Consider the following 17,641-nt stretch of genomic DNA (forward strand, 5'->3'; position numbering starts at 1 on the left):
GTGATCTGTAACATGAGATGGGCGCCGCCATAATTGTTCGCGCTGCAGTGAGAGTCCTGTCAGTCAGATTTACAGCATGTGAATTCATCAATTTCTCCTGAAATACAAGTAATAAGTTGCCAGTGAACTTGGTGAAGAATAGAGTGAACTTTATAGTTACTTACACTATGTGATATGAATAAAACACATTGGCAAATTAAATTTGAATGGATTGTTATTGTTGCTTCCATAGACATATGTGTGTATTTTACAAACTCTAAATGTATTGTTTTACTAGTACTAATGTGTATTTAAATGTCTGAAACCTAAAATAAACATTATGTGGTTAAAAACACTGCATAGTTGTGATAATATGACAAGGGCAGTGCACTTCTCTCTGGCTCAGCGCCAGCTAAAGCTCAAAAGCACAGTTTGAATTTGGCAGTTATGTGACGTTGCAGAACCGCTCAAAGTGTTCATTGCTAATTCGACCTTTTTACACCAAAGACTGAACAAAATTAAGCATTGCTTGGTAATTGGTTGACCTAAATTGGTATTATCTAATTGTGTACTTAAATTTAACAGCTGACAGCTATACCTTTCTATCAAAGTTATCTGACATTATCAAGATGAATTTGTTCTGACACAGTTTAACTCTGAGTTCTTGTCATATTTTATTACCATTTTTTAAACTATAGCGGATAAACTGTGATAATGGGAGAAATGTTGAAGGTGTCTGCATACATTTTGGTTTGACTGTGTTACTGTGTATACCACCAGTTTAAGAGCGTCAGTGCGATGAGTTGAAAAACTGCATTTCCCCTAATCCTTTGCAACAAGAATGGCGAGTTAAAAGTTGTCCTGAGTTTTTACTTAAAAGTTCATCGCAGATAAGAAGCGGGCTAAGTAATCATAAATGGTTTTACGAAAGCATGTACATTATACATTCAAATATATCAAGCAAGATATGAACTGAAGTATCCCAGAACCTGAAGCTGTTGATCTTTGGTTTCAGTGTGATTACGATTGTCCAGCAGTTTTCGCGTCGCTGCTGTCACTGTCAATGAAGTTCCGTGTAGTCACACAGTAAAGAAAAAGTATCCTTTAAAATGTCGTATAAACCAGTAACACACGTACTTTTCGATATGGACGGGTTATTATTAGGTGGGTGAGAATCATGTTAAAATAAACGAGATTTTAAATCAACTCAGCGCTTGTGCTTCTGTTTGCATGCAGTAAATTAAGAAAGACACTGTATTCATTGAGTGATTCTGATCATTTCAAAGATCAGCGAATTTTAAATTGTATATGTTATACATCTATAACATTTTATAGCCTACACCTCATTTGCAGTTGACACCCACTCGTAAGCAGTCTTAATTAATCAGTTTCTGTATTAGACGTTATTTATCATTTTTGTCCGTCCAATTAATTTACACTGTATTACTGCATGTTTTTATTTGTACTTTGTATCTCTTTCAGATACAGAGAGGTTGTACACTGTCGCATACCAGGAAGTCTGTGACAGGTTCAATAAGCAGTATACATGGGAAGTGAAGTCCTCTGTGATGGGCAAGAAAGCTCTGGAGGCTGCCAGGATCATAAGAGACAAAATTGATCTCCCCATGACCCCCGAAGAGCTCCTGGAGGAGACCAGACGAATTCAAGACAAATTATTTCCCACAGCCTCTCTATTGCCAGGTACTGTACTTGCAGGATCAGAACTGGAAGGTGATTTTGAAACAGAAGGTGAAGGCACTCAATTAAGCATCTAGACCACATGTTTGCCACAAAGTCACCATCTGAACTAAAGAAGCTGGTTGAAGGTCAGGTAAAACGGCTTGCTTATTCATTTACGCGACCATTTTATGTCTTTTCAGGTGTAGAAAAGCTTGTCAATCATCTACACAAGCATGGGATTCCTATTGCTGTTGGCACAAGCTCAGCAGGTCTAACCTTTGAGATGAAGACCAGCTGTCATAAAGAGTTCTTCAGCCTCTTCAGTCACATTGTACTTGGAGATGATCCTGAAGTAAAGAATGGCAAGCCACACCCTGATATTTTTGTGGTTTGTGCCAAGAGATTCTCTCCCCCAGCCAACACTGGACAGGTAGGAGTGATTCTATTCTATTCATGTTCTGCCATGCAGCGGTGCATTTCCCAATAGCATTGTTAGCCAACTATGGATGCAAGTTCCGTCGTAGTTCAAAATGAACATTTGCAAACAGCATCGCAAAGTTGTGTGGTTGGAACGACAACTCTTGACCTGTGGTTAGAAGTAGGGATGCACGACATTGGATTTTTGCCGACATCCGATATGCCGATATTTTTCAACTCATTTTGGCCGATACCGATATATTCCTTTTTGTTTGGAAACAACACCAAGTCTCTGCTGTGCAGAAATTATAAGCAAAATATTTTAATTTTGGTAAGTTTTTAACAATAACTTATTTGTTAGAATGAAATAAACAATAATGAAGGTTGTTTGACAGTACATTGACGCTTTGAAAATAACTATAAATAAACTATACATCAATCGCTGAATTTCCCCCCCCCCCAGAAAGATGCAGTGTTAACCCTAACATTTTATTTTAAGATTTAACATTTGTAGATGGTCTAAAGCAAAAGATAAATCTTTTAGAGCTTATGATTTGTTTTAAAAATAAAACACATTACACATGAATCAATATATATATATATATATATATAGTTATTTAATTTAGTGTCATGTTTGTGATTTTTTTTTTCATGTAAGCTATAGCTTCTGACCTTTAAATCAAAACATACACATTATTTTAAGATATCAATTACTGCTTTATTTAATCAAAAACACAGTCTAAATGTTATTTGTGTAGGCTATTTTACTTTTAACTTAATTAGAAGTAGGCCAACAGCGCCCCCTACAGATTAAAACTTCTTACCGAACGGGCGTTTGGACCCCGGGGAGGCTGCCGCTGCATGTGCTATTACTGTTCACTCAATCACACACAGAAGGCATCATTCTGTACGTGCATTCTCAGTTTAAATGCAGCAATCGAAAACAGTGAATCTAATCATCATTCAGACAAAACTTTGCTTCAAAAATGAGTCACACTGCTGACGTGATCTAATCGCTAGCACACCCTGAGCACATGTGAGTTAATATATTCCTCTTATCGGCAAGACATATCGGCATAATTTTTCATATCAGGCTGATGCCGATATTTACATTTAAAGCCATTATCGGCCGATTCCGATATCAGTCCGATAATATCGTGCATCCCTAGTTAGAAGCATAGTTTCTTATTTGTATGACATGAGGACTTTATAAATCCTTGAGCAAAATAAGCAAGCTGACAATCTGTATCTTTCATTTCTAATACATAGAGCACATACACACATGCGGACTCTTCAAAAACGGTGCTGTAAATGAAATTTGTAGGCCTACAAATTTCATTTACAGCACCGTTTTTGAAGAGTGCGCATGTGTGTATGTGCTCTAGTATGTAAGAAAGAGTCAATAATTAAGTCTGGAAATAAAGCAGCATAACTGAGGGAAAAAGAGAATTAGCCCTCAGATGCCATGTCTGTAATTTATAGCAAAACATCTGCCATTAATCCAGTTTTAAATGGATTAATTAAAAGTAGTGGTCGACTGATATTGGTTTTTTGAAAGCAGATGCCGATATCTTGGAAAGCAAGGTTGCCGATGGCCGATATAATGTTACTTATTTTAATTAATATTTAATACATTTGAAATTTAAAAATAAATGTGTAAAATAAATATACGTATACTTTAGATGACAAAGTATTTTTTACAAATACATAAATATTTAATAAAAATATAATTAAAAAGGAAGTAAACACTGTAACCAACAGGGCACTCAGTATTCTGGGAAATTTGTGTGTATTGGGAATAATATTTTTTCAAATGAAGCTGTCAAGTTTATGGTCGGTTTTTGTTTTGTTTTCCCTGTGTTCCTGCCTCCTGTTTCTTTATGCCCTTATTTGGTCCTTCCGGTTCCCTGTCCCCATTTAGTTCTATTTGTCCCAGGTGTTCCTGGTTATTAGTTATCCTCCTCACCTGTCTGCCCCTCGTTATCTGCCCTATTTGAGTTCTAGCCCGTTCTGTTCTCCGTTGTCCGGAATTGTATGTCTACTCTTGCTTTGTGTGTTTTCCTGGTTCCCTGGATATGATTAAAGTCTATATGTTTGAATTCGACTCTGCGTCTCCTCGCTCCGTGCTCCTCTCAGTAGCTAATCGTAGTGATGGGCAAATGAAGCCTCATGAAGCACTGATGCTTTCCTCTCACTGTTTCGGGAAAAGATTCAAAGCTTCGCGAGTTTCAAAAATAGCGCTATCTGGTGGTCAATAAAAAATATAGCAGCCCAAAGCCTGTGAAAATTGTGTGTGTGTGTGTGTTCACATTCTCTCTGATAAAATAATTTACCCATTCAACTGTGACATTAAATGCCTATATGGATATCAATATGATGTAATAGAAGAATAATGTACACATTTGAATTGCATATGCCAAATATTTTTTTTATTCTTCATATTACTTGTATGGCTGGGTATTTAAAAATGTAATTGAATAAGTCTGAATGAAAACTTACTCGTAAAGTAAGAGTGGGGTTTTGAACATTCCGACACACGCACGTGATTGGACCATAGACTGTATAAAATCATGGAAGTAGTGTCCCTGACGTCACCCGTAGATTTCCGAAGAGCGTTTTTGAAGCTCAAAAGTGGGCGGAGGCGGCCGTCGCCATCTTGGCAGCGCGTCACAGCGCGTCACTCCTGGATAATCGAAAATGGGGAAAGAAGCGGGAGCAGGTTGCTGAAGCCACGCCCTCCTAGCTCGACGATGGTGACAGCAGCGGCAATCCACCTGTCACTCAAGTGGCCACGCCCTTAATTATGCAGAACTTTAAGGCTTAATATAATTTAAACAAATGAGTTATAAAAAAATTCACCCCCCTCACAGTTGTCATGAAGGGCAAAATTAGCTATATAGACCCAAATAATCTTTTGAACCAGGCTGTAAACATGTTTTTTTCTGCTGTAAAGTTGGGCATTTTAACATGGGTGTCTATGGGATTGACTCCCTTTTGCAGCCAGCCTCTAGCGGCCAGTTGATGAATTACAGTTTAAGTCACTTCCTTGTTGGCTTCACGAGAGAGATCGGGAGGTTGCCGCTTGGATTGGACAGATAGTGAGGCTTCATTTTCTGCTGATCACGTGATTTTCTGAAAACAATACGCACTCCGGCACAGAGCTTCGTGAGAAATTGCTCTGCTTACCCGATACGCGCTTTGAAGCTTCAGTGTCATATGTAACATCACTAGCGAACTGTGACAAAAGCCAAGGTAACAGTGATTTTACATACAGCACGCAGTGAAAATGACATGAATATGGCAGTGGGCAAATGGATAAAGCGCAGGATAGTTTGAAATCACGAGTTTAAAGTTTGTCGATCACACATCTCCAGTGAGGTTAAACTCTCCTCCTGTCCGCATTCAATTCATACGGACTGATCATCACACAGAGAACACGTGATCATGCAGGATACAAATGCACACTTTACAAAATCTCACAGCTGGATCCGTCTAAGTTTGCAAGGTTTGTGAAATTTGAATGTTCATTAGTCATTCAAAGATTTGTTTAAATGATATAAATGCGTAACTTTTATTTGCTGAATGCTGATGGCATGAGAAAGTATTATAATATTTGCCTTTCTATTACTAATAATATAAAAGCAATCGTTATAATACTTTTTTGTATACATTGTAATTCCTTTGTTTAATACAGTCATGGCCAAAAGTTTTGGCAGTGACATAAATTTTGTTTTTCAAAGTTTGCTGCTTAAGCTGTTGTGATGTTCATTCACATTGTTTCTAGAATATTGTGTAGAGTGAGCAGATGCATTTTAAATAATTGCTAAAAACTTTTCACAAAAAAACTAATTTCACTGTTTTTTGATCCTAACACAAAATGACCAGCTGACATTAATTGACTAATCATATCAGCAGCACACGTGAAAGTGTGAATGAGTACTAGTCAGGTGAAATCACTATCATACTAAATAGACTGTAAGAGCAGACTGATTGCTATAAAAGGAGGGAAGAAGTGCTTCCAATCATTGTGCTCTTGTTAGCAACGGTTACCTCCAAAGAAGCACGTGCAGCCATCATCGCTTTGCATCAAAATGGCCTCACATGCAAATAAATTGCTACAAAGAATATTGCACCTGAAAGAACCATTTATCAGATCATCAAGAACTTCAAGGAGAGAGGTTCGACTGCAGTGAAGAAGCCTTAAGGAAGTCCCAGAGTGTCCAGCATGCGCCAGGACCATCTCCTCCTGAGGTGTCAGCTACAGAATTGTGTCACCAACAGTGCAGCGCTTGCTCAAGAATGGCAGCAGGTTGGTGTGAGAGCATCTGCACGCACAGTGAGGCCAAGACTTTTGGACAACGGCCTGGTGTCAAGAAGGGCAGCAAAGAAGCCACTTCTCTCCAAGAAAAATGGCAAGGACAGACTGAAATTCTGCAGGAAGTACAAGGATTGGACGGCAGAAGACTGGTGCAAAGTTATTTTCTCTGATGAAGCTCCCTTCCGACTGTTTGGGACATCTGGAAAATCGATTGTTCGGAGAAGTAAAGGTGAACGCTACCATGAGTCCTGTGATGTGCCAACAGTGAAGCATCCTGAGACTATCCATGTGTGGGGTTGCTTTTCAACCAAGAGAGTGGGCTCTCTCATAATTCTGCCCGAAAACACTGCCATGAATAAGGAATGGTATCAAAACATCCTGCAAGAGCAACTTCTTCCAGCGATCCATGAGTAATTTGGTGATGATCCGTGCATTTTCCAGCATGATGGAGCACCATGTCACAAAGCAAGAGTGATGAAGAAGAGGCTCGAAGATCATTACATTTAAATTTTGGATCCATGGCCAGGCAACTCCCTGGATCTCAATCCCATTGAGAACCTGTGGTCAGTCCTCAAAAGGCGAGTGGACAAGCAGAAGCCCACAAATTGTGATCAACTCCGAGAACTAATAAGGCAAGAATGGATCGCCATCAGTCAGCATTTGGCCCAGAAGCTAATATCCAGCATGCCAGAGCCAATTGCAGAGGTTATGAAGGACAAGGGTTCTGCAAATATTGACTCATTGTATTTTATTTTTTTTGCCAATAAAGGCCTTTAAACCTTATGATATGCTTATCATTGTTTTTCAGTAAACCATAGACACGTGGAAAAATAATCTACAAATACTGAAGCAGCAAACTTGGCAAAACACAAAATTTATGTCACTGTCAAAACTTTTGGCCACGACTGTAGTTCTATCTGATTATTAGACCGACTTCTGAAAAATGCCAAATATCAGCCGACCACTAATTAAAATAAGTTATTACTCTACCAACTGCGTGACATAATTTAACCAACGTGGTTGAATGACAGATTTGCTACAACATTGTTTCGGGAAACAGTCATGACTAGTTAGGTGACTGTTTTTTAACGATGCATTATTGTACGGGACGCATACCCCAGTTTGTCCTAATGTTCTTTTAAATATTTAGCCATTCAGCAGAGTGAAGCTTCCAGCCGTTAGGGAGTTTGCATGTTGGCTGTCACCTCTTTTTTGACGGTATATAATCAAGTACAAACAGTAGCGGCTGTTGAAAAGGTAATTCCTTAGCAAGAGTAGGTTTGTACAACAAGATACCTAAATAGTTTGCTGGCATCCTGAAGTATGATGATATGCATAATTGAAGGCTCTGGTTTCCCTACAAGCTCTGTCAGGAATTGTAATATAGGTTTGTCTAGAGCCGGTGCTAGTTTCGTTACTACTAGAATAAACAATAGTAATAATAATGGCATAAATATAGTCACACTGTTTTTCTGTTTTATCGTTTAGTTATTCTCTGTTTGTTATACTACCCTTGTACACGCCATTCTGTTTTGCTGTGTAGGTTTATTTCTATTTTTTTCTCTCCCAATGTTTTTGAAAGAAGCTTCTTCTGCTCACCAAGGCTACCTTTAATTGATCAATAAAGTAATCAAAACTGAAATTCCATGAAATATTATTAGTTAAAACATTTTTTACACCTGATCCTTCATAAATCATTCTAAAATGCTGAATTAATGCTCAAGAAACTTTTTTTATTATCACAGTTTGAAAATGGTTGTTCTCAAAGGAAGTGTGGAAACCATGATACAGTGCCTTTTTTGTTATTTGATGAATAGAAAGTTGAAGAGCAGTTGTTTACAGACATTTTACACCACTGTTCAGGACAAATTAAATTGATCAAAAGTGACACTAAAGACAATTTTTAATGTTACAAAATATTTATTTTTCGAATAAATACTGTGCTTTTGAACTTTCTATTCATCAAAGAATCCTGAATCACTGTTTTCACAAAACAACAACAACAAAGAAGAGCACAACTGTAAAACAAAATAGCAAAAAAGAAGAGCACAACTGTTTTTAACAGTGATAAAACGTTTCTTGAGCAGCATATTAGAATTATTTCTGAAGGATCTTGTTTGTTTTTTTGTTTAATCACACAAATTAAGCCTTGGTGATCAAAAGTGATTTCTTACAAAAACATTACACAATCCTTTTGAACAGTAGTGCAATTGTCTTTACTGTCTGTTTTGAGCAATTTAATGTATCCTTTCTGAATAACAGTATCAATTTCTTGTCCTAGTGATCCCAGACTTTTGAATCAGTACACAAGTGTGATTATGTGTGATATTGCTTTGATGAATTGCACAATTATTTAGTATAACTTAGAATATGTTGTTTTCTGTGACATTTGTATTTCAAGTAATAAAGCATAAAAACACAATATTTTCACAAAATGGGCAATTATTCAGCAATTTAAACAGCTTTAGTTCGAGTCTTTCAGGCTTCTCTGAAAATTTTGTCTCAAATCGCTTCCCCACCCCAATCCAACCAATCTTCACAAAATATTTTTTTGATAAACACAGAAAGTGATGGGGCAATAATAAAAACGTCAACAATAATTGCTATGAAACATTTTTGAAACTGTAAAGTGTATTTTGAATTTTAAATCTGATTATTTTTGAAACTGGTTGGTTTGGTTCAAGGGTCTTTATTGAAGAGCTCCAAAGAACTCTAAAGAGAGAGAGATAAAATAATTGTACTTGTGTAGATGAATGGGAAAATACATGCCCCTGCTTTACTCTCATATCACTTGCCATGGTTTTCCAGCTATTGTTCACAATCAGGAATTTTCTATTAGCCCCCTAGCAATTTGAGATGGACCCCCTGGTGTGGGTGCAAGAAAATGCTGTTTTAAGAGTATGTACCAGCTTAACATACCATTGTTACTGGTATAATGATTAATTGGATTTCTTAATATGGCTAAATAATCATAGTCAGTAATCAATGTCAAATACAAAAATCTGAATTGATTGCTTTTAGTTAAAATGCACAGTTTCATCATTTTGTTAATCTTGAGTACCTATAGAGTAGTATTGCATCCTTCCTATCTCCAAAGAGTCTTTAGTTTTGTCATATTTATAAAAGAAAGATACAGCTAGGGCTGTGCAAAAAAATCGAATGCGATTTTCATGCGCATCTCGTCAGTAAAGCCGGTTCTGTGATTAGTAGTAAATCTCCAGCACGTGCTGTCAGATGGAGCGGCATTTACTACACAGAGCCATTGTTCACTGACAAGCTACGCAAAATCGCGTTAAAAATCGCAGGCGATTCATTGCCGATTATAAACACGATTTTGTGTAGCTTGTCAGTGAACTAAGGCTCTGTGTAGTAAATGCCGCTCCATAATGGGTTGAGAGTTAAAAAGTTATGAGTTCCAACTGACCTATCGGTAAGCCCATCCCCTCGAACTCAGATGAGCCAATGGCAGTCGAGCATCAGTTGCACGGGGAGCGGAACTCGGACATCTGTAGGTTTCAGCACCATAGAGAAACATTAGAAGATCCAAAGCTTCATCGGTTTGATGGTGTTTATGCTACGGAAATGGAAAACAATGTGCCTGTGTTACTTGTAACACTGATTCCAGGTATCCTGAGAGGATGGGCAAAACAATTGATTTTATTACATATCCTAAATCCAAACAAAACAGAGCAAAATGTTCCTAAGCATTCAACCCCAATCCCAATGAAGACAAAAACTTTAATTTTCTGGTTGTCAAACTCTCATTAAGTTACAATTTTCATCTGCTCAAGCAAAACGTTAATGCCATCTTGCGTTTCAGCAAGGTATCTCTGGCTAAAACCAGCTAACGATAAAGTTAGTGAGTCAATGCTATTACAAACCTAAATAGCGAACTGTTCTCGCATCATGTACAGTGTAAGTCAAAAACACATAAACGAAGGTCTACATTTTAGTGCCTCTCAATATTAAACTAGTTAAATGTACATTAATTTAATCGTACTCTGCGGTACATGAACAGTGTTGATCCTGCATGTTGTGATCATTGATCGTGATGACCGTAATATGAGACTTCTCCCGCTTGCATTGTGATTTGTAAACTCTCACTTCAAGTTACCCACCATATTTATTTTAGAATCTTTTATATATCCCTCCATGGAATATTTAATTCCCACTTGAATGGTGGCCCTTCTGTGTCCAAAATTGTGCAAAATCTCACTTCAAGTTACCCACCATATTTATTTTAGAATTTTATATATCCCTCCATGGAATATTTAATTCCCACTTGAATGGTGGCCCTTCTGTGTCCAAAATTGTGCAAAAACTTTGTGGTATAAGGTTTTCACACTGACAGCTGTCATTGTGAGACAGTGAGCAACTCCGTTTGTTTGTCCGAGGGAGCAACAGTAACTAAAGGGGGCGGGGCATACCGATAGGTCAATTGACCCTTCACAAAAACCCACCCTCCTTAGTTACTGTTGCTATGTTCGACAAGCCATATCAATTGAGAAGAGTTTTTTGTATCAGTTTGCAAAGCTTACGTTGAAGAATATGAATGTAATATGTGTAATATGTACACAATACATATAATAGGGCATTGAGAAAGCGAGTTTTTTAGAAAAAAAAAAAAAAAGCCTTTTTTTGTCCATACAATGGAAGTCATTGACATCCAAAGTAGTTTTGGACTTAATTACCTTTGATTGTAACATTTCAGACATATCTTCTGTTTTTGTTCTGCAGTGACTAGAAAGTCATAGAGCTTTGGAACGTCATAGCGGTGAGTAAATGATGGCATATTTAAATGTATTGGTGAACTATGCATTTAATGATGAAAGGCTATTGATGGTGCTGGAATTTTGTCTCTTCGGGTTTAGAGTTTCAAGAGCTATCAAAAGCTAAAGAAGTAATAGATCATTGTCATGTGAGGGTATATTTGCATAGCACAAGTTACCTGAGAACTCAAGTAAGTGACACCAATGATCGATCATGAAAACAATGATCAGCCATTATCCTGCTTTTAATCTAATTCAAAATTCAGTAACATGCTACAGCTATAATCAAGTGTGTCAAAAATAAGTTTGAATTTTTTTAGATTTTTGATTATAGCATAGTTTTCAGGAACATTGTGCAGTCTAATTCATTAGACAGCCGTTTTCTCTAGCACTGCATATTACAGCATGGTGCAGCAACAGTGCTCAACCGTCTGGAGAGGCTCACAAGATATGTTCTTCAGTGCATCTGAATGAAACACAATGAGGGTCTTTACACTATGCCTTTAAAATAGCCATTATTTAAAGTAAATAATGGTAATATGGTTACTTTAACCATATTAACTACGCAATGCTTATGCTGACAAGAATAGAATATCTATGGTCAGCAGTGCTGTGCTTCGATTTTAAGAACTTTCTATCTCTCTAAATAAAGAAGAAAGCAATGCAGTGATTTTACTTATTTGAGTCTACAAGCCTCTGTTTCATGTTTTAGCCCACAGATTCCTTTTTTTCATGTGAGATGGCACACACACACACTAAAAAAAAAATCCATGGATAAGCTTTTCTGCAGCATCATTGAACATGTCCCAGTGTCACAGTCCACTGGCAGGGTCACCAGAGACTAAACACTGAAGTACAGATCCAATGCTCCACTGACTTACAGTGCAATTGACTAGTAGAGATCCCATGAGACAGAACTCAAATCTGGCGAGTAGATGTCCACCAGCATAGCCTCATAAGAGTTTTCAGTGAAAATCTTTAAAGAGGAAAGTATCTTTTATTATTATTTTTCATTATCCATAAATAGTGTCTTTATATCATCCATAGCTCTCCCATGAATTGTTTGTATTGGACTCATCCTACAATTTTTCTCATCAAAATTGAGTTTTCTGAATCAAATCTATGAAATATAAATCACTTGTTCATCAATTTATTTGCAGTAAAACCCCAAAGATTCACACCCCTACCATTCAAATATATTTTCAGTTGTTTCTGGTCAGTGAGCCGTACACTGTAAAAAAAAAAAATGTAGTTTTTACAAAATAATTTTGGCAGCTGTGGTTGCCAGAATAATTTTGTAAAAAATACACCTCCATTGTGCATGCATTGGCCTTGGACATGGTCAATATTTGGTTTCCCTTTGAAAAAAAAAAAAACACGTTTTGCTTTGGTGTTTAGATCTTTTAGGTTTTTTTTCTTTCTCAGGATCAAACTTGACAAGTCTCAAGCACATAGAAACCCATGCATTTCCTATAGCAAAGAGATCAGGACCAACTATCACCAAACCATAAGGGCCATTAATCAGCTCAACCTTTTCAAGTTCATTCTAGCTAAGAGCAGAGTAGCATTAGAGGAGCAATTTAAAGGCGACTTTCTGATCTCCATCCATTGCATGCACGTGGTGATGTGAGGAAGGCCAGCATGACATGAATACTGAGTAGTCTTTCCAGAGGCATGGAAGCCCTCTCATGCATGTGAGTAATGTATGTATGCCCAGTCATCTGTCTCCATTGTGACCGGAGGCAAGGAATTGGACCACCTCTTTCTGGAAGAGTCAGGCTTTTTGCATCCCTCAGTGCTGAGCAGTGCAGTGAAGGGAGTGGAGCTTTGTAAAAGGTGGGTTCAGTTCCATGGCTTAGATTAATGAAACATAGAGGAACTGAAGTTCATGTTCTTGTGTGAACACGAGGGAAGTCACATTTTTGCCATCATTTATCATAATGACAGAGAAATGGTGGAGTGATCCAGCATATTTGAGATGGAGCAAGACAAAAGATGAGAGAATGTGGTTTTTAGGAAGAACACAATCCAATGTCCGCCGGTTCTTTTTGAACTGGATTCAAACTTTGTGAATTTGTCAGTGGTGTGAGGTACTAGAGAACTAGGGATCCGTAAAGTTTTAAAAACTGATTAATTGGTGGGTTGTTTCAGTGACTTTTCAATCAGTCTTAATGGAGCACTGTATAATTGGCCTGGATTTGGTGTCGTCTAAACCCAGTTGAGCACATTTCTTTGGGAACATGTGCATAAGTCACATTCTTGCATAAAATGGTTTGCAGTGGAAGTGGAACACTCAAAATGGGATACTCAAAAAGCAATACAAGATGTGACTCAGTCGGCAAAGATGTCCATGTCTGCATGTGTATGGCTGTAGTGGCAGGGCTTTTAAAGGGTTGGATTTCAAAGCGCAACTTTTCCAAGAGAAAACAGGTACAGTTGATAACCAGACAGACTGTTTCATACACCAGAGCTAAAATGTTACACACGTGAGACTTGTTCGCAAAAATTAAAGAAAGTGAGAGTTGTAAAGCCTGCTATAAACTGTACATTTTTTTAAACAATCTTGATTTCAAAGATATTAACAAGGCAGTTTACAGTCTTTCATGCCAGACTGTACAAAAAATTGTAGCCAAGACATCTAGACATTTCCATCACACTGGATGAGAAGCACTGTGACCAAAAAAAAAAGTGCAAATGGGAAGAATGTGCAATCTATATTATGATATTTCTGTATATCCATTAACTTTATTCAAGCACCTTATTCAAGCACCTTAAAGACAAATTTATTATTTAAAAATGCACAGTACACAATCTTCCAGCCTAAGGTGAAATCACTATGCACAATATCAACCATTTGGGACAAATATGATGTAATTTCTTGCATACCTATGTGTGTGGAGCTCTATGAACAGCCATAGAAAACTTTGTGTGCAAAATTGATCAACCCTATTTATTCTTTAGTGCACATGAGCAGTAAGAGCTGTCACACTGTAGAAGTGTGACCCAATTTCTTTGACGCTACCAGCAATTTATCGGAGGCTAAAATTCACCACAAAAAAAAAAATAATAATTTTGCTCTACGACAATAGAGCAAATAAATCATTTACGACCCCAAATATTTGTCTCAGATGGCAAACTGTGACCAAAATCATGCAGTGTGGTAAAGATAGTTTAAAATAGTAAAATTCTGATGAGTAAACTCTTTTTTCTTTTTCTTTTCTTTTTTTCGAAAGCTAACACTAGGTAAACATAATGCTAAATAATTTGCTTCCATTAAAATGATCAAAACTACACTAATTTATTAGTTGTAGAATTTTTTTGGAAAGTTAAATGTAAATATTATTCAGGTAAGAATAAAAAAACACAAATTTGTGCTGTATTGCACACATTCTAAATGATGTTGAATACAGAGAAATCTTGGCTTGCTTAAGTCAGTAATACAGCATTTTAGTGTGTGTGTGCGTGCGTTTAGTTTCTTATGTCTGTGTTCAAGACTGATACTGGAATCTTCCTTAACCAAGCAGTGCTTCACAATCCCTCTTAGCACTTTATCAACCCACAGCTTTGTGCAGAGTGGAGACCGTGCCGAGTTCAAGACCTCATGAAGAGTGTTAGTGGGCTGAAGAAGTGGAGTGTGTGTGAGTTTATTGAGGAGCTTTGCCATATCGATCACCCGCCCAAGTCCCTCTGAAGAACATGCCAACTGGGTGTTGAGAAATGCATTTTAAGATTAGACCAAATGTATCATCCAAAGACGGGCCCCAATTGTTCACTGAATCCTTTGAAATATGCAGAGATATGTCCATGGAGAAATTAAGCACTTTTTGAATATACTTTGTCATCAAGCACAGAATTTGTAAAAGTCTATTTAAACTGTCATCTATAAAAACAAAAATGCTGACCGAAATGCCTTTCCGACCTCTGAGGGTTCCATTTTAAATGATTTTTCATATTTGGTAGAACAGGCTATTTGATGCTGAGGCTGATGCAGTAATGGGTGAAGATTGGATTTATCCAATGATGTTTAAGTTTTACAGTGAAACAGTGGGCATGGTGTTTTGGTCATCTTGACCAAATAAAGTGCTCTGTGTCAAGCGTGGGTGTCATCAGTCTGCTTTTTCTCCATTACACGTCATCTCGGTTCGGGCCAGCCACAGGCCCACTGATCATTTAGAAGATGCTGTCAGCGATTTGTCAAAGTCTCTACCGAACTTTAACAACCTTTTTTTACTGGCACATATATTCACTCATACCTATAGTCACGTGGCATGTGTACAGTCACTTATGTGATTCACGTGTTAATCTACTTGATGATGAGGACACGCTTCCCTCTCCTGTTGTTGTAATCTCAGCCTTGTCATGCCTGAGTTTTGGCTCCATATCAGAGCAGATGGACTCGGGCTAATGACTACAGCCTTATGAAACTGGCACCAAACCATTAAATCGTGGTTACTTGTCATGTGCGTTGTTTAGCATGACACTTTTGCATGCTACATTATAGCCATTTTTCATGTAGTAAAATTATTATTTGTTTCCTTGATTGAAAAACTGAATATGCTGAACTCTCTGCAAGTGCAGGGAACTGATACACATTTCCTAATTCTTAGATTCTGAATCACATCCTCTTTTTTTTGCTTTCATCCATCCATCCATTAAAATACTCCATTCATGTTTCGGTCCATTAAAATATTTATCCAGTCAGCCATTAGATTGTTCTATCCATTCATCCATCCATTAAAATATTCCATTCATCCATCAATCCATTAAAATATTTAATCCAGTCACCCATTAAAATATTCTATTCATTCATTCATTAGATTATTTTATCCATCCATCCATCCATCCAAAATATTCCATCCATCCATCCATCCAAAATATTCCATCCATCCATCCATCCATTAAAATGTGTCATCCATTTATCCATCCATTAAAATTAGGGATGCACCGATACCACTTTTTCCAGTACTCACCCGATACCGATACTTTTATTTTTGGTACTTGCCGATACCGAGTACCGATACCAATATTTTTATTGCATTTGTAAATTTTTTAAATATTGGGTACAGCAACCAGAGTATGTATAATGTTAGTTGGTTAACTTAATTTATCAAATAGATAGTCAAACCTAAATTTATTCAGACACCTTTCAACAATTCTCACATTATCACAGTTTATTCGCTATAGTTTAGAAAATGGTAATAAAACATGACAAGAATTCAATTCAGTCAGAACAAATTCAGCTTTATAATGTTAGATAACTTTGATAGAAAGGTATGTAATAGATTACAATCAACCAAAAATTAGACAGCTGTTAGTATGACAGTATTTACACAACTATCAATACTTAGTCGGGCAGCCCTTAGCCTTAAACGGTCATATGATGCTGCTAAAAAGAACATTATTTTGTGTAATGAAATGTGTTTATGCAGTTTAAAGTTCAAAAAACACATTATTTTCCACATACTGTACATTATTGTTTCTCCTCTATGCCCCGCATTTTTGAAACGCGTAGATTTTTACAAAGTTCATCGGTCTGAAAAAAGCGAGGTGTGCTGTGATTGGCCAGCTATCCAATGAGTTGTGATTGGCCGAATACCTCAAGCGTAAGACAGAAATGTTACGCCCCTCACATACTGTTGATGCCGTGTCCCGGCCGGAGCGACGAGACAAAAACATTAAAACCCATTACAAACGAGGCATTTGTTGCATCCAGTGGGGACATAATTACTGATTATAATGACTTGTACTGTCTTTTTACGCGTTGCATAAATTGAAATCGCATCATATGACCCCTTTAATGACAGCCTGTAGTCTCCTGGGCATGCTGTCACCCAGCTTCATGCAAACCTCAACTTCAATGTTTTTTCCCAGTCTCGGTCTGAATAATTTTTGGTCCCAAATTTGTATCAATTTTACTGGTAGTCAACTGTATGAATAATTTTTGCGTATGATTTGTCACAGTTTACTTTATTTTGCTATCCTCACTTACATAAATGAACTATAGTGTCCTGCACCCACTAGTAAAAAAAATATTTAAAAATGATATCTGGTCTCTGAATAATTTTTGGTTTGACTGTATATCCTTCTGTTATTTTCACACTTAGTTATGCACATTAAAATGTATTTTACAAGTTTTTCTTTCACTGTTCGTTTTTTTGCTCTATGGTAGCCTACATCATCTTTAATTTAATAGCATTAGAGCTGCTCCATTGCAGCGGCTTAGTACTGTAATCACGCACTTTGCTGTAATAATGCAGGGAACCACTCGTTATAAATCTCCTAGCTGTGATATTTTCAGAAATATAAGTCGTGTTTTTTCATCTGAAACATGCTGCGGTTTATATTCCAAAGCCACTCATATAATGCAGAAACACTCAAGCAAGCAAAACACACTCAACGCGTGCACGTATTTGTACTGATGTAGAATAGTACAGCCTAGCGCATTTCATACAAGCTGCTAGATTCACTTTCGCCAGAA

General features: G+C 37.2%; 1 protein-coding gene across 2 annotated transcripts in view; it reads left to right on the plus strand.

Annotated features, from left to right (window-relative positions):
* Positions 1-913: 913 nt before the first annotated feature.
* Positions 914-17,641, plus strand: part of LOC107602763 (pseudouridine-5'-phosphatase-like) — a 32,030-nt gene continuing 15,302 nt past the window's right edge. For both annotated transcript variants that reach the window (XR_001611069.1, XM_016295339.1), the window contains exons 1-3: positions 914-1,143; positions 1,462-1,680; positions 1,860-2,089. Coding sequence is in view for 1 of the 2 variants with exons in the window: in XM_016295339.1 (XP_016150825.1) it covers positions 1,089-1,143; positions 1,462-1,680; positions 1,860-2,089 (504 nt within the window). In the remaining variant the exon portion in view is untranslated. The remainder of the gene's footprint in view (positions 1,144-1,461; positions 1,681-1,859; positions 2,090-17,641) is intronic.

Source organism: Sinocyclocheilus grahami, unplaced genomic scaffold (genome assembly GCF_001515645.1).
Source record: "Sinocyclocheilus grahami isolate Dianchi unplaced genomic scaffold, SAMN03320097.WGS_v1.1 scaffold334.1, whole genome shotgun sequence".
Lineage (NCBI taxonomy): Eukaryota > Metazoa > Chordata > Actinopteri > Cypriniformes > Cyprinidae > Sinocyclocheilus > Sinocyclocheilus grahami.